This window comes from Anser brachyrhynchus, assembly GCF_964034855.1.
Source record: "Anser brachyrhynchus genome assembly, chromosome: Z".
NCBI classification, from domain to species: Eukaryota; Metazoa; Chordata; class Aves; order Anseriformes; family Anatidae; genus Anser; species Anser brachyrhynchus.
The window spans coordinates 37,353,880-37,378,258 of NC_137697.1; the positions used below are offsets into that span (position 1 = coordinate 37,353,880).

General features: G+C 35.4%; 1 protein-coding gene across 4 annotated transcripts in view; it reads right to left on the bottom strand.

Moving 5' to 3' along the window:
* The window catches only part of VPS13A (vacuolar protein sorting 13 homolog A), a 125,466-nt gene that overhangs the window by 42,181 nt on the left and 58,906 nt on the right, over positions 1-24,379 (bottom strand). For 3 of the 4 annotated variants that reach the window (XM_080574823.1, XM_080574826.1, XM_080574825.1), the window contains exons 39-55: positions 24,019-24,251; positions 21,408-21,500; positions 20,513-20,869; positions 19,638-19,739; positions 18,169-18,324; positions 17,804-18,065; positions 16,630-16,790; positions 14,794-14,897; positions 12,226-12,523; positions 10,708-11,103; positions 9,900-10,004; positions 9,655-9,801; positions 7,925-7,963; positions 6,704-6,832; positions 5,853-5,986; positions 3,042-3,171; positions 981-1,216 (exon numbers count right to left, since the gene is read on the bottom strand). In XM_080574823.1, coding sequence (XP_080430949.1) covers positions 981-1,216; positions 3,042-3,171; positions 5,853-5,986; positions 6,704-6,832; positions 7,925-7,963; positions 9,655-9,801; positions 9,900-10,004; positions 10,708-11,103; positions 12,226-12,523; positions 14,794-14,897; positions 16,630-16,790; positions 17,804-18,065; positions 18,169-18,324; positions 19,638-19,739; positions 20,513-20,869; positions 21,408-21,500; positions 24,019-24,251 — 3,082 coding nt within the window. The remainder of the gene's footprint in view (positions 1-980; positions 1,217-3,041; positions 3,172-5,852; positions 5,987-6,703; positions 6,833-7,924; positions 7,964-9,654; positions 9,802-9,899; positions 10,005-10,707; positions 11,104-12,225; positions 12,524-14,793; positions 14,898-16,629; positions 16,791-17,803; positions 18,066-18,168; positions 18,325-19,637; positions 19,740-20,512; positions 20,870-21,407; positions 21,501-24,018; positions 24,252-24,379) is intronic. The other variant, XM_080574824.1, reaches the window with a different exon arrangement.

Genomic DNA, 24,379 nt, shown 5'->3' on the forward strand with positions numbered 1-24,379 from the left:
TGGACAAGGAGGGGGGTTGGGGGGGCTGAGTGCTCCTTTTCTGGGGCTGGCTCCCCCGGGCCATTTGGCTTGCCAGAGAGAAAGGCTGCCCCTCGACCACAGGGACTGCCCTCTCCACCTCCCATCCTGTGCCCTGGGTTTATTTTTAACACTGGTTTTTAGGTAATTTCATTCTATTCTTTATGGAAAAAAACTGCAGCAAGGTGCATCTTCAGCCCTAATTCCCATGTGTGCTTTGTGCTGCAAGTGAAGAATTTCTTCCTCACGTCACATCTGATCTAAATCTCCCCTCCATTTGTTCAAAGCCGTTATTCCTGGTTCCATGGCTACACTCCCCGATACAGTCCCTCTCCAGCTTTCTTCTAGGCCACTTTTATGGGTAAGGTTAGGTGGCAAAAAAGCAGGAAGAAGGCAGAAATATTGGAGGGATCAATCTTAGAGAACTGAGTATTCTCCTGCTGTCTACGATTAATAAGGATTGCCAGCTTCATGGAAAAGAAGTGGGAAAGTACCTAGGGGCTAAAGGATAATTTCTCAATCGAAGCTAGTTAAGAACTACAAGCTGCTACTGCTGCACCAGAATTTTCAAAATAGAAAACAGAAATGTTGCTGATTCTATCTGAAGACAGAAAAATCCACTGACAAACTATCCTCACAGACTACTCCTTAAATCTTTATTATCACTCCCCAAACTATACAGACAGGAAACAACTCTGTTCAATGTATTGGGGAAAGCTTGCTATACAGTTATGCTTATGTTGCAAAAATATATACATCCACCCACATATACAGAAAGCATTTGCATTAATATAAAACACAATGAAACCACTTCCCATTACAACAGCAAAATATAAAAATCCAGTTCTAAATACTCTTATGCAGATTTCTGTTCTCTCTGTGTTCCTACCCAAAAATGAAATTCAGTTAGTGAAAATACCTTAAGTTAAACATTTTATATTGCTGCACACTACGTAAGTTACCTTGTAATTCCAATGTAGGACACCTCCTGCTTTGTATAATTATTAACCAATGAAATTCCGACATCTTGTAAAGACAGAATGATTTCTTGTTCTGCTAGTTCTGCCTTTATACTTTCGTATGCCAGTTTAAAAACATTCTCATCTTCAGTGATTAGGACAATACGCTGCAAACCTTCAAAAAATGATGCTAAATAGACCACTTTTCTACAGTCCAGGCTGAGTACTTTCATTTTGTCCTGCAAACAAGAGAGGAAAAGTTTTTACAACTATATTCACCACTCTACCCACTACAAGAAAATGTAAAAGTCTTAATAACATGAACTGAAATAGGAGACCATTTTATAAAGGTATAAGAAAATAACAAAAATTTTAATTATGAAGTTTTACAGAAGTCTTTCATTCTCTCTCTCTCTCTCACACACACACACACTTTTGAACTGAAAACACCACTTACTGGCATAAGCTCCAGCAAACACAGTGCTGTTACAGTTCAGTGCCCAAACCTCAGCTATGTGATTCCTTATCGTACTTACTGTATATGGAATTTCGTATGTATGCTAATCTCAATTACAGACAAAAACACAGCTGTTTTGTTGTTGGGTGTTGTTTTATTTTCTCCCTACCACAAGTTAACTAAATGGCAAAAATCCGTATCACTCTCAGATCCATTGAAATCCATTAATGTTTTAAAAGCAGCACCTGAAATACACCCCTATTTTTATCTGATGTACTTTCAGAAAAATCACAAATGTTTGCCTAGACACTGCATGTTACCTTCTTTATTATGGCAATAATGACATGAAAACACACCATTCTAAAATATTTCCCTACTTTTTAAACTGAATGAAGCTGTTTTGGTAATTTATACATAGGTTTAATACAAGACACCTTTTAACACATACTATCTCAATTTTTTACTGAGACAAAGTACCACAAAGGGAAGTTCTCCACTATGCCATACACCAGACACCTCTGGGTATTCACTAGATCCCTCACTGAACGTATTCAGGAACAAATAAGTAAACCACAGCACCATATTTTTTCTGTCATTTTTGTGTGCTGTATTAACTCACAGAAAGTTCTGACAGGCATCGTCGTCTGCATGGATTGGACAAAAAGCCACGGCCAGAAGGATACTATCCCTTTCCTTCTCTCAAATGATACTGTGCTGCTTTGTGAGCAAAACCACACCATGAACAGCTCAACAACTTAACTCTTTATCACAGATAAGACTTACAGAACTTGCAGGAAAAAACACCTAAGTGTCTAGAACCTTTAATATACCTTTGCTTCAGTTAAAGAATCAAAAGCTTATTAAGAAAGTGACTAACACCAAACAAAATATTTAGGAGTTTCCTTTTGAAGTAAAACAAGAGCAAGTAACTTCATTATGTAGCAGTTATGGCAGAAGCTTATTAGCTTCCATGGTTAGTGATCTGAAAATCACCAAGTCATGGCTGCACAAGTCAGCACATTCATTCTGCAAACAATTCTCCTAAAGCACCTCAATTTTTACTGTTGAACTATTTCCCTGAGAGTAGACAAAAATGCAGTAGGAGATGCAATTTGAAAGGCAACCCAACAGTCTTGATTCCATCAAATGAGGTTCCTCCTGTATCAGTTAACCCAGAATTGAATTAGGTCTACAACAAGACGAAGTTCTGAAGGTGAAAATCTTTCCTGTACTGCCAATACCGACTAAACGTAATGCTATTATGCAAACTTAGCTATTCTTCTAATCATGTATATAAATTGTCAAGAATATTACAGTTCTTCCTTTTCCAACTAATTCTATGTGAGGATAATAAAAACCATGCATAAAAGTACAGCCAGCATACACATCACTATTCAAACTAACATCTCTGGCTTTTGCATATGAAGCTATAGAACAGCCATCTTTATTGTGATTTGAGTGAATCTGCTCTGTACAGTGCTTGTACACAAATAATGCCTAGATTAACAAAGTAGTGAAAAACAAACAAAAAAGTAAACAACCTGCAACACTGGATACAGAATAGGATAATAAATAAAATTTAAAGGAGATCTACATAATAGACATACTTCCTTTGGGGTGATTTCCTCAGTTATTTTTCCACATTTCCATGTCAATTTTCTAGATCCTGCTGGGTCTGCCCAAGTGTACAACACTGCCTTATTTGGCTGAAGACAGCCTTCCAATTGACTGAGGGAGCTAGAATGAAGTAATACTAAATTAAAATGTAAATAAACATTTTGCATCAATGACATTTGCATTCTAACATATCCATTAAACAACCAAGAACACCTTTATTATTTTCTACGTAATGAAAATGAAAACTGAAAACAGCATTAAGGGTATAAAAACATGCAAAAAAACATCCTCAGCACAATAATAAAAGTATTATTTAAACTTCAAAACAAATATTTATACTTCAGAAATAAATTATACCCAGTAGATTTCAAAAAATCATTTTCTTCACCACTTGTGATTAATATGGAAACATTAAGTACAGAAAATTTAGAAAGCAGAGCTTACACACTAAGAAAAAAATTCGAGGTTTGTGCTGTCTAACATTAATACTCCAAGAGATATAAAAAATAAAGCATTTGAAGTCCACTGTTTAGGAAAGCTTTCCTCTACACAATTTGCTGAAGGGAAAAATATTTAGTATTTAGTATCGGGATACAGTGGGTATTTTCAGGCAAACAGATTTTAAACACTATTACCCTTGCACAGTTAAAACAGGCAGACTTTTCTGCTACAGCTCTGGAAGGAGCTTGCCCATTGCCATATATAGTTCATTACAATATTTATGTATTAAATTTACATTGGAGATGAACAAAATCCAGACAAAATAAAAATGACTAATCCTTACGGATAAAAAAAAGAACTTTACTCCTCATATAAAAAGGAACAGCATACAGCTGCAATCTTTGTATTTGAGTAGGAACTCTTCCACTTTTGAAATAAGTATATTTTATCAACACTGGTCTGACTGTCTGAAAGAGTACGTTTTGCTTTTAAAAGGAAACAGTCCAAGAGCACGGTAATAATCCTTACACTTTGCACTGCAAAATAATAATGCTTATACTATGCACTGCAAGTATAAGCATACAGTAGCAAAGCATTACGAAGACATTCCATCCTGAGAACAGAAGCAGTACAGCTGCGCTCAGGTTGTGCAGCACAGTGCTGATCAACATAATTTGCTGTGAGCATTAAGTCATTCCACACAAGTAGAATACTTGGCACCACTCTGTAATATGCCTTGAAAGATGCTTTATGCGGAAAAATGTGAACAGAAGAATTCATGTTTTAAAGACTTGCACCCTCAACTTCAAACATTTACCCCAGTTACATCAGGTGTTTGAGTAAAACCAAGATGGAAATAAATTTTCAGTGATTGCAGATAACTCATATATGTTAAAATAACCTAAGTTTCAGTCCAACTTAACAAAACTTACATAACTACCTATCTGTTTTCCAGTCCATTCCCTCATCTCTCCTATAAATTTTTAACTTATAAATTTTTATTATTTCTGCTAACTCTCAACTAAACTTGATAGCACAGGAGAAGTTTCAAATCTAACTACTTTTCCAGCTCATCTATTACTTATTCTACCCAGTCAGCACATGGATAGTTCCAGAATAGCCAAGCAGATCCTTTGCCCCAAAAGGGATGCAAGGACACACAATTCTTATAAAATGAGACCCATGCCTCTTTAGCTCACAAAACAACTTCTTTGTTTCTATAAACAGGTGACTGGCTTTACCACTCTTATAACTACTAATCCTATTCAGTTTATAAAACAAAAGATTTGTGGGTGTTCTGACAAAATTAGACATTCAGTTCTTAAGAAATAGGCTTTTCTCCTCCATTATTTCAGCTTACGTAGTTGAAATGAAAAGAAAGTTTTGGATACTGAACTACTTTGCTCTACAATTTCATAGACTGCTGATACAATTGAAAAAACATGTTCCTGTGTAGGGAGATGAGACTATTCTACAGAGTATCATTTCAATACTGTTTTACACAGCACTCTAATTTCTTCCCATTATTAAATAAACCTAAAACATTGAATGTGTGTATTTTGTTAATTCTGTATGTAATTGAGGCATTTTGTAAATGTACACAATTGACCTGAGAGGCTTAAAAGCATAATTTCAACAGTAACACAAGCTGTACGCATAACAGTCCGGCCTACATTTTTATCACCACTTCAGATATGCTGTAACTGTAGTTACTATCACAGAATCACAGAATGGGCAGTGTTGGAAGGGACCTCTGAAGATCACCTAGTCCAAGCCCCCTGCTGAGCAGGATCACCTAGAGCTCATTGAGCAGGATGGCAGCCAGGAGGGTTTTGAATATCTCCAGAGAAAAAGACTCCACAATCTCTCTGGGCAACCTGTGCCAGTGTCACCCTCACAGTAAAGAAGTGCCCCCTCACATTCAGCTGGAACATCATTTGCTTCAGTTTGTGCCCGTTGCTTCTCATCCTGTCACTGGGCACAACAGAAAAAAGACTGGCTCCATCCTCTCAGTACCCTCCCCTCAGATATTTATATGCATTGATGAGGTCTCCCCTCAGTCTTCTCTTTTCTGGGCTAAACAGGCCCAGCTATCTCAGCCCATCCTCATATGAGAGGTACTCCATTCCTCTCATCATCTTCATAGCCCTCCTCCAGACTCGCTCTAGTAGCTCCATGTCCCTCTTGTACTGGGAAGCCCAGAACGGGACACAATACTCCAGCTGTGGCCTCACCAGGTCTGAGTAGAGGGGGAGGATCACCTCCCTATTACTTCTGCTGCTAAGCAGACATGGTTACAATACATAAAGTAACTGACGTGTCTCATTGCAGATATCCATACAAAAACCCTTCTTGCATACCTTTGTCCATACTCAATAATTTCTTCCTCAGTATGGTTTATCAACAGAAATGGTGCTGCGCCATCATGGTAATTAGAAAAGGTGATCACTGTAGAATGTTCAGTCAGGTTAACATCCACTATGATTCCTCCAAGCTATCAGATGTAAAAAAAATGTAAAATAAATAACAGCAGAATTAATTTCTGATAAAGCAAATGTAATTCAAATATTCCTGAAACTTTTACTCTAATAGGATGAAACTACCAAACAGTGAAACAAACAACCAGTTCTAACATGCTTGTAAAAAAATTTCCAAATCGTATCGTTATTAGGAGATGAACACTGCATTCAGTAACAAAAATTTTGCAAAATTACAAAAAAAATAGGGGTTCTAGACTCTCAAAATCTAGGCTGGTAGTAGAGGAATCTTCCTTGAACCACTCATACTCAATAATGCCTCTCAAAATATTCTACTATTAAAAACATTCAAGTATTTCAGAACTGCTACTAGATGAGACTATTTGCAACACAGCGGTAAATTTAGTGGCAAAGTTACTTTTCAAAGTAGCAGTGTCACTTCCCAGTTAATGTAAATACTTCTCAGCCTTAGCTGGAAAACACTGGGGAAAAAAAAAATCTTTCTTACAGCTTCAACAGTCTGCTTCTCCAAAAAGTGTTTAAAATGAAACATGTACATATCCTTATACGCACACAACAGTGCGAGAATGAGAATAATATACTTGCATATATATAGCCTTTTCCTCAGCTAAGGTTCTGAAATATTTGACTGAGTGTAAATGCAAAAAAAAATTGGAGAATGGAAATGGAGAACTTATTTATGCTGTTTTATCTAATTTCCAAAGGTCATTTACCTTGTTGTCCAAATGCAGTAAGAGACAATTTTCTTGCTTATCAAAATTTATCTTCTTTGGAGGCAGATCTGAATTTTCAACTCTAACAAGCAGTTTGTTGGCATCATTTTCAGGCCAAAAGGGAATACACTATTAAAAAAATCAGGCATTTTAAGTGAGAAGACAATGGCATTCCACTTTAGCCCAAAGTTCATTTCTAAAATTTTACTCACAAGTGTAGTGCGGTCTAACCAGGAATTCTATTAAAACACCTGAAATAATTACTTACCTGAACATAATAAACTGAAAGTAAGTCAAAAGAAAATCAGACTACAGTGAAGGAACAGAGGCAGTAAGGAGCTAAAAGTAAAAAAGGTAAGACTTCATATTCATAAGAGCAAGTAGTCTTAAAATGGATAATGTATGCAAAATACAGAGTATAAAGCCAAGCAGAGGTACAACACCAAAATGGACTTGCTTGCTAGAAGAAATAAAGAAAAAATCCATTGACAAACCTGTATTTTTTCCATTAACAGATCTCTTGCAAAACAAGTCTAAATTATAGATGTCTTGTAGTGATAATCAATGACAAAAAAAGATATTAGCGTAAATACACTCCTAAGTAACTTGAGAAAGCAGGATATTGGTACATTAGCTGTTCTTTTGTGATAATATATATATATATTTATATATATGTATACACACACACAAGCCCGCATATTTATGTATGTATGTGTGTGCATATGAAATACGGAAATAAAATATGAAGCCTTAATCAGAGTGCACAGTCTGCTATTTTCACCCACAATCGAAATCACAGCCCTTCTAGGTTTAAAAATCCCACAATCTCTCTTCAATAGTTTACATTCTAAATGGATAAGACAGGGAGGCACGAAAGAAAGAAGTTTTAATTGCAACCAAGGAAAACTTTGGAGCAAATGAAAATAGTCCTGCCAAGGAACAAACTATGATTAGCCATAACTCTCAATTACATTCACAAACACTCAACAGCATTCTTATAAAGTTCATGGTGGTTCTACACTCAGAATGAAAAGACCAGCATAAACCAAAGACTATCTAAACACATAATTTTTCCTGTATTTCAAACTGTTCACCTGCAACATTCAAAGCTGCAGAAGCATCTCTTTTCAATACAGATTATGAAAACAAATGTTTAGATTCAATTCCATTTGAATCCTAGAATTAAATCTTCAGTGGTGAAATACTAGTTCACCAACTTACCATGCCACTAAGTTCCCTTTCCCATTGTTTCTCACACCACAGGAAGCAGAAAGACAAAGGAAAAAAATATAGTTAAACCGCAAGACTGAAGATGTTATCTACGCCAACACATACCGTACAGACAAAAGAAATTCAAATTGTGTTGTAATGTAGCGTCAAGTACAGCAAGCAAGTCTTAACGTGAAGCATAAGAGAGCTCAGAGGAAATTTGAAGAGAATCAGTCAACAATAAATTAAAGCTTTAAACCAAAACTAAAATAAGTAAAGAGGATTAGTTTAAGAAGTTACAGAAGCAACTATAGAGAAATGAAAAAATATTTTTTGCAATGGTCTTTACTGCAATAGTCATAAAATGATGCTGTTTTCAAATGTTTTGCCACACACTTGCTAGCTAACTGCTTCACCAGACATTATATTTATACTTTTATCTCCATTCCGTAGTCAAGAGTTCTAATCTGTATTTAGCAGCAATCTTATGTACAGTCTTGGTCAATATTTTCTTTCTTTCTTTTTCTACACATGCATGCTGGTCAGGTGTCTTGCACTATACCTAACTTAAAGGATGGTCCTTGACCAGCTATTTCATGCTAGTCAATATCCAACAACTCCTTCTTATTGCAACCTTTGGGAAACAATTGATTTTTCTTAAAAGTAGAAATTAAAGTTTCTGACAGATCAACTGCTTTCCAGACAGGAAACGAGTCCAAGAATAGATGGGCTCTACACAAGCATTGTTCTTTCCCTGAGAAGACAGGCTATTGGTCGCTAAGAAAGAAGAGTGGAAAAAAAGAGAAATGCAGCAGAAAGGATTCTGCCTAACTGAAAACAACAAAGTAGAATGAAGGAGTGGGGGATGCTGGGCAGGGAAGTGAATGAAGCTGAGATATTATGAACTAACATTCTAACAGGCTTGTCTCTATTCTGGGTATGCTCTCTTCCAAGACCCATTGGAGGAGAGGCAGAGGGAGATTTCACTCTTCCCAGAAGGCAGTATTCTTTCAGCTTTCACAGACCTAAAAATCTCCCACAGATTGGCTGTGTTTCTTCTACATGTCCTGAAGGAAGCTCTCAACATAATAACTCAGAGGCACTGAACTCAAACTACACACACAAAATAATTGTATCGGACACAAGGGTACTGCAGTGCAAAAAGTGAAGCTGCATGCCCGGTCTTCAGCTGAGTAGACTTTGTCAACACAGACAAAAGCTGCCATTTCTGCACCACTTGGCCTGGGTGTCAGTGATCCATCTCCAGAAACAACATATTAAGAAGTTAAAAAAAAAAAAAAAAGTGAGACAGAAAAACAGTTTGGACCTATCTGAACTGACCCATACGAGGGACCTTCTTCCTATAAGCAAGTGGCATAGCATGTAATGTACCAGGTCAGCCAAACCACTCTACCGGATATCACTGCAAAAACGGAACAGAAATTTCAGTGCCACTGCAGAGAGAGATAACACAGTAACAGTAAAGCTCTTTTTCCGCATACCACTGCTTATGATGCTGGTAACACCAAAAACATTCCAATTATAAATGTGAAGCAGGTTTACAATAAGTCCTAAAACAACATTGAGAAAAGGTAAGAGAACACAGATAACTTACTAAAAAAGCAATACAATTTATTCAGACATTGTCATTGAACACTGCATGGCTCTTACCTCCTGTCACTGAGTGTCAAAACTATTTTTTTTTTCTTAAACAACCGGAATAGCTTCCTTGGTAAGTTTACCTGTTGCAAAACGATGGGTATCCACTTTTCTTTGCCTTCTTCAGATACTTCCAAAGTGTATTTGCTTCTATTTGAGATCATAAAAAATGGAGTGAAAGTCACAATTCTAGTAATATTAAAACTGCTGTTGTTTATGGTGACACCAACCTGTGAGTAGAAAAATATTGTTAGACAGATGCTGGTCTGTTCTTACTTCATTTATATTTTTCAGAAAGTAATGAATTTGCAAGATAAATTTCACTCACTTGATACTCCTTTTTATGACTCTTGCATTTCACAGAACCATGACTTCCAACGGTGTCCAGTGAAAACTGATCTGACAGTTCACTATCAGTTACCATAAGCTGTACCTATAAAGCAGCAGCCTGTGTTAATTTTCAATTTCCAAACACTGACATTTGGAATCACATATATAGACATGTATACATATAAATGTAAGCACATATTGGAAACATTGGAAGAAATCAAGACAAGACAACTGCCAGTATTGACTCATTCCTCAGTCAGTAGTAATCAGCAGTAAAAACCTCAAGTAGGAAAGTCAAATGGTAAGCTGCAAGTTAACCTTAGCTTACTACCAACTCAGACTGTATCTAACAACCACAACTGCAAGTATTCACTTTTCAAGCACCGGAGCCTTACATTTTTAAACAAATCCTAAGTCTTTTAAAATCATATAGAGTATACAAATGTAAACGTAAGTGCATACTAATGTTTCTATTAAAAAGACAAGACATTGCAATTGTCAGTATTGACTCACATAAAGATATTTTTTGCCACCATTAACTACAGGCTATGTGGAACACGCATTTTAAGTGTAAGATACTCCAGAAGAAGTAAACATGAAGATCCTGTCCTCAACTTGTCACAAGTAAAATCTCATACACAAATCAACACACTGTATTATTTAAAATATTCTGCCTTTAGACAGAAATACAGTAAGATTCATGCTGTTTATGGAACATAACAGTGCAGATAGCTTTCAAAGTGTAAAAACACTTCTGTACAGCACGAGCAAAGTACAGAGCTATCAAATTTTACTAGCTGTAATACCTTGTTATTTTGGAGGAAGTTTTTGGGCTGGAAAGAAAAAAGTAGCGGCTTTTTGTAATCCGGAGGATGCTTGCGGTGGATACCATCAGCTTTGTACTGCAACATTCGACCAGTTTTATTTACCATCCAGTATGGACTGTGAATTGCTATAGCCATCTGCCCAGTTGTGTAGGTCACGTGGACAGCAATATCCAGTTCAGTCTTATCCAGCTCCGTGATGCAGTAGAATGTTGTGAAGCTGATTTCTGGTAGATTACTCTTTATATGGTACTCACTTTTCCAGTTTTGATCTAGATAGTTCAGCAACTGTAAATCTAGTTTTGTTTGATCCAAGACTGCATTATGAATCTGGGCTGAACATCCATCTTCCAGAGTGTTATATTTGTTCCCATTTCCCTTATTAAAAAAAAAGTGTACATTTTCTTATCTTTGACAATTAAGATACAAGTTATTTAGGCAAAATTGTAAAATGATTATTATATTACGTAACTGTCACATTCTTAAACATCTAAATATATTTTACCCCCCCCCAAAAAAATCAATGCATTGTTATTAGTATTTAACAAAAAAACTGTCACAAAATTCAAATGCGTTTAAATGACAGATTTCTTCAACGCAATATTTCTTTCATTAAATTCATAAGAGAGATACAGAAAGAGCCTGTTACTTCCAAACACATGGCAGAGGCCATGGTCTCTAGCTCTAGTAATTGTGCATTCATAATAAAAAATTATTATTAAATTATTTTACCTGCATCCAAATACTAATCACTAAGACCGTTTCAAAAAAATGTTTCAGTGTCTACTCTATTATTCTAAACCTACATCAGTAAGTAGTGGAACACAATCAGGACATATCCTCAAAATGAAACATTTAGTACTGAGGAACCAGTGTCAACACTACATGGTTTAGGTGTTTTACTTGACAGTGGCTCATGTCTGGTCTTGGAATGATGGCCCACTAACAGTTAAAGGGCACCTAATTGTTTAATTTCTTCTAAAAAGAGTGCACTGTCTTGCACTTTGGCTGCAATTCAAGCCAAAACCTGGCAAAAATGCAGCACTGGGAGAACTCCTTAAAAGCATGCTATTACTAAAAGTTAGTGACAGCTAGTGACAGCACATAAAATGCTAATGTAGGCTGACCTATTTATGTTGCTTGAGGTGATCATAATCCATTGGAAAAACTTCACTGCTTAGTTAGGCTCAAGCTGCACGTGGAAATCAGAAAGTGACTCTCCCATAGGATTAAGCTTATACAGTGTAAATTTGTCTTTACCTATGTATCTAAAATATGAGTAATTACTGATGATTAAACCCACCATTTTTCCCATTCTGGTGCTGCTTCATTTTTGTAGATACAGACTTACCCTTCCAAGATCTGTAAACCCTGCTTCAGAAAAACTCTAACAGAAGCCACTTCTTTTTAATACCCATTTTCAAATATAGTTCAACCAGCTAATCAACTTTTATGACACAGATGGGCAACACCACAAAAATGGAAGAATTGAAGAATTACCTCTACAGAGTAAGTAATGTGATATGGAAGAAGATTGCGGAGAAGAACAGAAGGCCATAAATGAACGACATACGGAAAATCCCATTGATCATCTGCACATAAAGTAGATGTCAATGTGTCTTTTGCTATAACAATATTGATGACAAAGGAGTGGTTAGTTGACCTCACAGACTGGCATTTCCTTTGTAATAAGCTGTCAACATTTTTCATAATTTCATCAAATGTAATTCCTTCACACAAATCATATTCTGCATCCACTCCACTTTCATTGGCTACGGGTTGCAAACTCAGTGCGGATCTGTAAATGAAAACATTTAAAAGAAACTCAGTATGAGATTGAATATTTTAATTACAATAAAGTAGGATGCAATCACAGAATCGCAGGATGGCTGAGGTTGGAAGGAACCTCTGAAGATCACCTAGTCCAAGCCCCCTGCTGAGCAGGATCACCTAGAGCTCATTGCGCAGGATGGCAGCCAGGAGGGTTTTGAGTATCTCCAGAGAAGGTGAAACCACCAGTTCTTTGGGCAACCTGTGCCAATGCTCTGTCACCCTCACAGTAAAGAAGTGCCCACTCATATTCAGCTGGAACATCCTGTGCTTCAGTTTGTGCCCATTGCCTCTTGTCCTCTCACTGGGCACAACTGAAAAGAGACTGGCTCCATCCTCTTGATATCCTCCCCCCAGATATTTATGAGCACTGGTGAGGTGTCCCCTCAGTCTTCTCTTTTCCAGGCTAAACAGGCCCAGCTCTCTCAGCCTGTCCTCGTACAACAGGTGCTCCAGCCCTCTGATCATCTCAAGTTCAGCCCTCCTCTGAACTATTCTACTCCAGTAGCTCCATGTCCCTCTTGTACCGGGGAGCCCCAAACTGGACACAATACTCCAGCTGTGGCCTCACCAGGGCTGAGTAGAGGGGGAGGATCACCTCCCTTGACCTGCTGGCAACACTCTTCTGAAAGTACCCCAGGATATCATTAGCCCTCTTGGCCACAAGAATTTAGTAAAATAAGTTAGTAATACTAACAACCCTAGTATTACTTAAAATATTGATGATTTCTGACAGTAATTCATTGGCTGCCTTGTCTTGCTCAAGTGGGGTAGCTAAAAGTATTTTAGATCCCAAAGATTCCTAGATTTGTACCGGCTGTGGGTTTTTGTTCCATACCTTCATATGCTTTACTCAGAAAGAAGGGGCTGTTGGGGATTCTTATGAAAGGCTGCTGAAATCCCTTAAACAGCTGTTATACTCAGTTTTCCATGAAAAACGTATGAATAAACAATTCACTCTTTAGACAGATCTGCAAAATGTGCCCTTCTTTCTGGGCAAGTTATGCATTAAATTAATGGATTATTTTTATAGAAATGGCTTTTGTAAGGCATCTGCTTTAGCCCAATAGGCTGTTCCCTGACTGAAGATTTTTGTCAATGAACATTTTGTGACTGTCTAGGGAGACTCACCAATATACCCATGTAGTTAATCAGTAGGTTGCTAAACCTTATTAAGAAATAATCTTATTAAATAAAATATATATAGGTAGAAATACTGTTGAACTTAATAGCATGTTCAGTAGACTGTAGCTTATTTAACAAAAAAAGAAAATTGAAACAGAAGGATTGCTTCCAATGACTTGTGCAGAACACGGAAGCATTCTATAACTGTTATGGTTGCTTTGCAAACTTCAGCACAAAGAAACCTGCATACTGTAATACTTGCCAGTACTTACCTATCAGCCTTAAAAAAAAAGAAAAGAAAAAAAAAGAAAAGAAAAAGAAAAGAAAAAAAAAAAGGGGGGGGGGACATGTTTCCGTGAAAACAGACGGAAAAAACCTCTACATTTCTAGAAACAGTCAAAGCAAACATCTGCCTAAAAGTTAGTGACAGTTCAGCTAAATGGTACTTATGAACTCACTGCAGTTTCAGTTGGGTGTTATCTTGAAGGTGCTAATAGCATAGCTGTGCTGGAAGCCAAGTCTTTCTAAGGTTGGCATGTCTTCTTCTGTATCACTGATGTAATGTGTGATGAAGTGCTTAAATGTATTAGTTTCAACTTTACATTTCAGTATCACTAAAAACAAAAGACTTTTTTTTTAAAAAAAAAAAACAAAGCAGCTGTAGTACATCACTAGACATCATTCCATTAAGAAAAATGTCTGTACTGTGTTGATAAGCATGACTGTGTCCCAGAAGCACCTGGACTTGAATTGTTAGAGACAGTCAATGCTCAGCTAATTTGTTTGGTAAAATGGATTTCAAAAGTGCCTAAAAAATCCATTTCAATTAAATGGTATTTTAATTTAACTGAGAACAGATGCTCTGAGAAGATCCTAACCAACAATGATAGTATAATCACAGTATAATATTATACTATAACTATACTATATTACAGTATTATATACAGTATATACAGTATTATAATTATACTATATTACAGTATTAGGTAGGAATGGGAAACAGTTTTGTTTTTTTTTTTTTGTATAGTTATACGGATACAATAACTGGCAATGTATAAACATATTCCATGACAAAAACAAAACAAACAAACAAACAAAAAACCAATAAAGTACCTGTATGAGGACAATGGTATGTTGAATTCATTTTCTGGTGATGCAGTCCCTAAACATCTTCCCTCCTCAAAAATATTGAACGGGATTGAAAAATGATTCCTTATCTATGTAAAATAAAAATCCAGCAAGATACATTAGGAAAAAATGGTAAAATAAACTTTTTTGAGCCTAAGAGAGTACAGAATGAGGACTCTCTCACTGTTCGTCTTACCCATTTGCCATTCAAGGTCAGGTATTTCAAAAGAACTGTCTCTAATACCAGCAAATCTCCTTAAATGATTTTGTTGTGCAGTTTAATGTTATATTTTAATTATGAAATTACTAAATTAGCTGTAAAATTCTTTTCAAGGAGAAACATACCCTGCAAAATCAAAGACAAATAAATCTGAACTGTCTAATAACTTTCCAAAGAACTTTCTTTTAAAAATGTAACAGATACAAAGGTCTGTGGGTCAAAATTCATATGGAAGAAAACACAAGGGAAGCAAAACTGTACTCACAGTTAAACCATTAACATACATTGAATTTGGGTGAACATTTAGCTCTTTCATTCTTTGCAAACATCAGTTTTCTATTTCAGTGTTCATTTAACTGTATTATTAACTCTGGGAAATTAGTCATAATCAGTTGCTCCCTTTTTAAATTTTTCAATTATTTAATGTTTTCCTTATCAGGTCTCTCTGGAGGACATGTCTAATATTGCCTAGATACTCTACAAATTTTACATAGACATATATAGATTTATAGACTTAAAATATAGACTTAAAAACCTATATAGACATTTATAGACTTAAAAGCATGCATTAAACAAATATAGAATATCGTTCTTTCATGTCATTAATGTATACTAATAACTCAAAGTTAATGTTAAAATTCTATTAGGTTTCCAAGCAGAGCAGTTTCTTCAGCGTAATAACTTTTTATAAATGCTGCATAGTTACCCAGTTCTGATATTTCAGCACACAACCCTATATAGAATATATAGAATATATAGAATATACTTGTTATTCTTTCCTGTCCCCTCTGAAGTGCTATATTTCCTGTACTAAGACATCCAAGCTCTCATTATGTAACGAGCACACAAATACTAGAAAAATGCTCTTTTATTTTTGACCCATTTGCAGTTACATCAGGATCTTGTGCAACCACAAGAAAGCCTAGACACTGACCAAAATCCAGTTACCACGTTGATATCAAAGCTGAAGTTTAACATAGGGAAAAAAACAGTAAATCTGATCATTAACCATGTAACAATGGACACTATCATAGAATACTACTATTTGGACCATCCATACACTTCTGTTTGCCTTGGCCTAATAAATTACATGTCTATCAAAAAGACTATTAAAGGTGTACTGAAAGGGCTCACTCTTCAGTTAGTTTGGTATTAAATTTGAAATGCAAGTGTCAATGGTATAGGATGAAGAAAAAGAAATAATCCAACAGAAGGATAACCTTGAGGAACAAAGGTAAATTTAAGAGGTTCGAAAATTTCATACAGAGCAAATATTTCACTAGACTAAGATTAGAGCAAGTATTAGAAAACATTAGTGATGAATTATGCTGATCTAACATCTGGTCCATTTCTAATACTACTCCATCCATGTCCCTTCATCATTTTGAAAAAGCTTTTTGTTCTTGAAAATCTCTTCTAAATCTCCTTATAATAAATACACAGCAGCAGATTGATATTAATTGTTCAGATCAGTTTGTAAAATACAGCTGTAAAAATATTTATTTATAGACTATATATTTATGATCATTTACATTCATTAAAAATTTAACAAAAAAATTAATTATAATATAGGGGATACTGGATATGTACTGGATATATACCTGGATAGGAGAACGTATAGTTATTATCTTGCTTCCTTCAACAGTATCAATTTGGCAGACAATGGACCTTTCAACACCTGATTCCTCATGCCTTACTCTGTAAATACATCGACCCACTTTTGTTAACGGAATCTTCTCCACAGTGGAATGATTATGTGGACCTAGAACATACAAGGTGAGAAATGAAAGTCTCAACAGGGGGATAAAGATACATTTAAAATACAAAAATGTACACAAGAGTATTTTCTGTACCACGTTATCTCCACAAAAATTTAAAGCAAACAAGTAAGGACAATCACCACTTTTAGTCTCACTGACAAACTTGTAGTGTCACCAAATAAATAGATTCATAGAATTATTAAGGTTGGAAGAGACCTTCAAGATCATCTGGTCCAGCCATCCCTCTGCTACCAATGCCACCCACTAAACCATGTCCCTAAGTGCCAGGTCCAACCTAGGAAAGATTCTACACCCCCACCCCCCACCCCGCCCCAGGAAAAGGCATAAATGAATAAATTATGAATGTACATAACCTAAGTACACTCCATCTTTTGCCTCTGCAAATAAAATTGGTACCTAGAGAGAAATATTTACAAAATATTATGGCTTATTAAAAAAGTACAGCACATAAATATTAGAAAAATAATTCAACTATTAATAAATCATATGGTCAAGATTTGTTTGCCAAATCAGTTTTGAAAAACCGTCAATTGCTATGACAAACCAACTTCCACGGTTAACTCATACACCATTAAAAATTGTTAAATTTTATTTCAGCTTTAACTGTGTTCTTTAAATTAAAACATTATTTTCTTAAGAGTAACTTCTCTCAACATGTATATATGCAGCCTTCAGTATTGTTAAAAAAAAAATTGGCAGCTTAATTCTGCATTAACTTGTGAATACGAACAAAAAGCATTTGATTGCAATAAAACTAGGAAATAAATATTAGTTATCTAAATAAGTTACCATAGTAGGAAATTTATTTAACAAGCAATATACAGGCAACTTTTAGCTAAAAAGACCAAAGCAGGATTTCAAACACTGAGATGCATCTAGAATATGAAGAATCATTCCTTTCATGTTGTGCAGTCCTCCAGTATTTACTGACAAGTAGAAGATGCATCATGCCCCATGCTGCAAAAACAGGAGGTTTATGAATTTTGGAACTTACTGATTTGAATGTAAAACCTTTTGCTACTCAGAGTGGTCATTGCGGTGAACTGGTCACTCTCGTTTTTAGTTCTGACATATTCCATATTTAAATTCTCTCCATCTATTAAATGAAATATTTTTGCTCCAAATTCGACATTGAGGACACTAAAGGAATCACTGGGTGAGACAGTGATGGGAAGTCCTAAAGAATTTATTAGTACAAATGGTGCTCGGTCTTTTTTGAAGATGTCTGAAGTTTGACTTGCTGCTTCAGCAAATGCCTAGAAAGCAAAGATACAAAACACAAATATACTGAGTAAGGCTTCAACAAAACCTGTGCAAAAATACATTTAACACAAATCTGACACTCGTTATTTTTCTTACCGTGCCCAAGTTACTCAACATTTGTAAACCACATTTGGATAGTGTAATATTCAGCTGGTCTTTTGAGGAAACATTTATTACTGTTTTGTGTTCTGGAACTTTGTAGTTTTCTTCTGCATCCGATTCAACTAATGCTTTTTTAGGCTTCTTCTTCATCTGAAAGGAGATTTTTTTTTAAATTCTTATCTGATCATTCTTTCTGTAAAGCAAGTTTCATCTCATGACTTTTTTTTCTCCTCTTCTCTTCCCACTTCTATGCCCTATACTATTTTCCTATTCTGCTCATGGTTTTATTCTCAATTTAAAACAAAAAGAGGGAAAGAAGATGGCAACAAGCAAAAGATATATTTCAGAAGTCAATGAAATTCCAATTATAGCAGCTAAATTTATCATTATTCAAAAATAAACATACCCATACACTAACATACCTAGTTAATGCTGTGTGAAAACATTCATCCTAACACATCTAATATCACTATATAAAAACTATATACATAGTTTATTTCTCAGTCTTAAAACACTAACTCCAAATATAGTTTACGTTTCCAAACCATGTACTCACTTTGTATGTTTTTTTGTATTTGACAGGAAAAAAGAAAAAAACAAAAACATCTATATGAAAAATTTTTCAGGACTTCAATGTTTCTGGAAATGATGCATTTCCAAATGCTACATTTCAAATCTAGGCAAAAAAATATGAGCCTTGACTCACTACCTCATACCTTCCTCCTGCATTAGGGCTCTTATCTTCTTAGGAACATTCATAAAAGCAATTTCTTAATTTCTGAGGCCACTGCTGTAGAAAGCTGTTTGATCCTAACTGTTGTAGGAGGAGGACAGTTTTCCCATTCTGAACAAGCTCTCAGGAAAAAAAAAATTGAAAAATTACGCAAATCAGAAAACAATGCAATAAAAGAGAGTTAAGAGAGAGCGGGGAAAACACAAAACACCATCTCCTTTCCTTAAAAAAATTCCTTAACTACTTTGAAACCAGAATCAAGACTGTTTTCAAAATGGAGTTGAAATAAGAAGAGCAGTACTCCCACGGGTGTTAGTGCTTCCAGTACGGTACAGATACTACCATGGAACAATACGAGTGTTCTTCTATCTTTCCAAAGCCACTGAATCTATCAATAACATATGACCTGACTTTAGAGACTTACATAAAACCGTCATGATTATCTAGTGCAATAGGAATCAAACCTTCCTGTCACCTAAAAGACAGTATTATTTAAAAGATATGAGAGTCTGTATATTTACTGGTGCAAAGACCTGGTTTCATTCACTAACAGGGGAAAAAAAAAGTATCAATAACCAAGAAGAAGGAACAAAATCGTTATTTTTTTTTTAATATCAGTAATAAAAGGTGTGGAGTATATACAATATAATTTTATGCGCCCCCCCCCCCCGACCCCCGACCCCCCTGCCAAAGGAATTAAAAGATTTGAGTTCAGCTTTGGGAAATATACCTTGATTTCTAGAATCCAGGGTTTGAATAAATCAGTCTTCTCAATTTCTAGTGGTTCAAGTAATGGTTCCCACACCCCGAACATCTCATTAAAATAATGTACCTATGGGAAATGGAAATGTCAGTTAGGAAATTGCATACAGCTTAAATCAACAAAAGCTCTACGGATTTTAAGACTTAAAATTCTGATTTACAAATATATTAATTACTTTGGAATATAAAAGACAGTCAGATTGGACTTTTAGTCAACTCCTACCATGAGACGAAGCAAATAAATTAAGTAAATAAATGAGGTTTGTAAGTCTCTACTGGAAAGACCCATTTCCAAATGAAGTTGCATAAGGTCTACCACTTAAACTATAATTTTTGCTTATGCTGTAGGCACTACAAGTCTAAACCACTATAAAATAAGGACAAATCTACCTACAATGACCAATGAATTTTATATCACTAATTTCCAAATATTGGAAATTTTTTGGAGATTTATGTATGAAACTGATATCGCATAATACTTTATAGAAATGACATATGAATATCTTATATAGCAATCTTAATTTAACATTGTCAAAGAGTTTTAGCAAGCTGCTACTCCAAAACTTAATGTTGTCACAACAGTCCTCTAGGAAGCTGTATTGATTTTAAATGTGGATAAATGTCAGATTGTATAAACTCAATTACTATGATTAGTACCTTATATTTAATGCATTAGATTTTCACTTTAGCTACCTTAACACCTTATTCCTGTCCTGCTGCTACAATATGTATCATCAAGAGCTTAATCATCAAATATACAGGTTATTTTTTTTTTATTTTCTAAATAACATAATGAGCTTAATATCTTAAGAGAACTCTTCTTCCTCATCTAGGATTCCCCACCTCTAGCTCAAGCTGAGAATGTAGGTTGATAAGTGTACTCCAGTTTTTGACTTCTCCAAGAAATGAGGATTTGGCTAAGAGCATTGGTACAGTTCGGTGGCCAACCCCAGCTTCAAGTGTTAGAACAACAGATTCTACACTCATTTTCAATGACTCTCCTGTGGGAACCAGTTCAGAGGTTGGATTTGTGTTTTCATTTTCATTTGACTCTTCAAGAAACCACATTTTTAGATTTTTTACATCTTTCATATTCCACAAGTCTGGAGGAATTTGACTGATCTCTTCTTCTGTTGTTTCTGCAGTTCGATAAAGGGCGGAGGTAATAGTGATTACTGTATTTATGATTATTGGTGAAACCTACAAAAAAGAAGTTGGAATAATTGGAAACGAGAAGCTAGTACAGGAAAAGATATGCTACTTTCAGACACAAAATCTTAACGAATTATGTTACACCGACAAAATAGTTCTGTTCTCTTACTCTTCTGTTCTCTTACAGGACTCTTTCCTCACATGTGAATACGGATTTCTTTCCATAAACTACATTTTAACCTGCTCAGATTTTCAACCCCTGCCTTTCTTCCAGATAGGAGCTTTTGAAACTACATCATCCAACACCATATGTGAATACTTCAAAACTTAATTCTGTACATCAGGCTATTTTATAGTACTCAACATCCAAAAATACTGTGACATAATAGTTATTATTATTATTTTTTTTGTTTTTACATCCTAAACAGCAAAGTGACCCGATGAAGAACAGAAACAATTCACCACTTCAGTCATTCCTGATTTTTATTTATTTATTTTTTTTTAAGAAACGTATCCCACAAGCAACTTTAAAGCCTTCTGAGCAGGAAGGAGTAGAGAACTAAAAACCATGAAAATATCTACCTACTTTTACTGTCAGAGATTTAATCGTTAGATCAGCTGACTGTGGATTAGTACCCGATTGTTTCATCTCAAAGAAGAAGTCACAAGGCTGTAGTACCTACACAAAAGAGTAAAAACACGTTGAGAAAAAAAATATTCTAAAAAGCATATAATTTTAAATACCATACGTCAAAAATACTGAAAAGTTATCATTATTCGTTCTTCGAAATTAAGAGCAACCTTAACAATAATATGTGCTCCAACGTAAAGAAAAAAAGCATCAGAAGCACCATTTCAGTTATTCTCAATCATCAGAGCATCAAATGTCAACTACAGGAAAATGTACTACACTATAGAAACTATATTCTTTAGGTAAAATTTGCAGGTATCTTCAAATATACTGTGCATCATCATGCTTGTGACTTTTGAGGAGGACCAGACTTTTCAGACATTAAAAACAAAGCAAACATACTGAATAAATACATCACTAAATCACAGTGACTCAGTTATAGCTTTATTTTACAGACATTACATACTCCCATTTACCAAGGTTAACCAAAACCTACGCGTTTAACAAAGCAGGCTGATGTAAATAGTACAGCTACTAATGAAACTGTATTGACAGCAAAACTCACTCTTGAGTCCCTTACCTGAGAAGATAAGGTTGTTTTTTTAAAAATAATTTCCAGCAATGTTAATTTTGTAATCTTTCCCAGCATCTCTGTCCACATCTAAATCAGATGTTGGAGGCATAGATATACTCTGAATCACTTTTACTATCCTTTTCCCCAGTGAGTTTGATCTAACAATTTTTGGTCTATGTTATTATTTCAACCACTGCTGCTCAAATTCACTATTTTATTTATTTATAATACATTTTTGGTGGTACAATAAAGAATGAAAAATAATATATTCTTCCTTAGAGCAATGTACATGTGAGAAATGTATGGAAAGAACATCATTTGCACCACTCTAAATTCAGGAGCTAGCTTGCTGAGATCTGGGGAATCTATTCACCTGGACGACAAGTTCATCTACTACTAGTGTCCTCAAGGTTTAGGCATCATAAAATCTTCATGTGAATATGAGCCTTCAGAAATCTTACAACCTTCATAAAACATCATAGCATACATTTTCTTGCTTGACTAAATTCAGTGGAATGTCATCTGAATCTCTGGATCTCTTATTAATTTACCTGACTGAAATTATATTGTTTATGGAAAAGCTGGGTTCAGAGATTTCTTCTCTGTATTTTTCAAAAGGGGCTAATTACAATGCTACCTGCAGAGAACGTTTTATTTGACCCCTTGAGAATTTTCAATCTTGAGAACTTTCTGAATCATTCCAAGAGGGCAGATACTATTTTGAGCACCAAAACTAACGTCCTAAAACGCTTCTTCTTTCATCATAAAGATTCTGTCAGACAGATCTTCTGTTTCTACAGTCTGAGATGCGAGAATCTGGCATCTGATCATCTGATTTGAGATGTTTTTGTAAAAATGAAAGCAGGGCCGGAATGCTTTTACTTGCATTCTATAAAGATGGCGACATTTGTGCCACATTCACCATCTACAGAAATGGAAATTAAGAGATTCTGCACTGTACTGTGTCTATCAATGCAAAAATTACTTTCTCAACCACAGATTTTTAACAGATTAATGCAATCAAAGACTGTCTACCCAAGGAGTAAGATAATAGAATCATAGAATGGCCTAGGTTGAAAAGTACCATAAAGATCATCTAGGTTCAACCCCCTGGCTCTGGACAGGGTTGCCAATCACTAGAGCAGGCTGCCCAGAGTCACAACCAGCCTGGCGTTGAATGCCTCCAGGGATGGACTTCCATGAATGTATCTGATAAAGAGATAGAGTGGAAGCCCCTATTCTTTGCAGTTACAGCTTTGTTTTGGCCTACATAGCTCCATAAAGTAGGCGGGCATTAATAAGAGCTGAAAGGACTAGTTCTTCAAAATTTATCTGCAGTTTGAGGACAGAGATATGTGGCTGGATATACTGTTTTTCTCTGATAAAATATCATTTTAGAGTTAACTGACATTTAGTCTGCTGTAGATGCAGAAAAGCTTTAAGAAGCTTCAGGAGTCAGCTGGCCAGTGACGAACAAGTCTGATTCTGCTGCCAAAATACACACAAAGCACTAATACAATGGTATATGGACCTTAACATGAAGAAATTTATGAATAGCTTACTGTAGACAATTCATAATATATACTTTCCATTCTGTCTGTGATCCTTTGTTATTCACTAACACAGCTATTTAACACAAAGTTTCAGACTGAAATTCCAAATTGACTACACTGTATCTGAAATAGTGTATTCTCACAAAATACCATTTATTTGGCTTACATGGGACATCAGAGATTATTACATTTTTACTCCTCCAGGCTCTTAATTTTTCCATTGTCATTGAAAGCAAACCTCAACGCCACAGATTAAGATGAGACTTTTTGGCTTAATACACAGAAGAGAATAAAAGCAACAATATAATGCAAACACAACATTTTATTCATATGTCCATAATAGACATTCTAATGATGAAAGCTTCAGAAGTAACTTACATTCTAGTAGCACAAGTAATACAGTGTCTTTTCAAAACAAATTGGATGTTATTAAACTCACCGTAGTAACGTTCCCTTTCCTTTTTTCTGGAAGAAATGGGCATGCTTTCATTTGTATCTCTTTAACAGCAGCTGTCATGCTATACCTTTCAGGGCTATTTTTAATGAAGACTTCACACTGTGTTGTAACCACCAATGCAGGAGCATCACTTCTTGTTAAATCAGCCACAAACACAATCTCCGGATTTTTAACAATAATGTTCATTTCCATTGTAGATACAGGCTGCACAGGTGCTTCAAAAACAAATTCGATTTGATTAATTGCTCAAAGCTTAAACTGTCATTATTTACATCTATTTTTTTTGATTGTTTATAACATTTAGAAGTATTTTAAAGATTTAGTGCTAAGATCTAGCAAAACT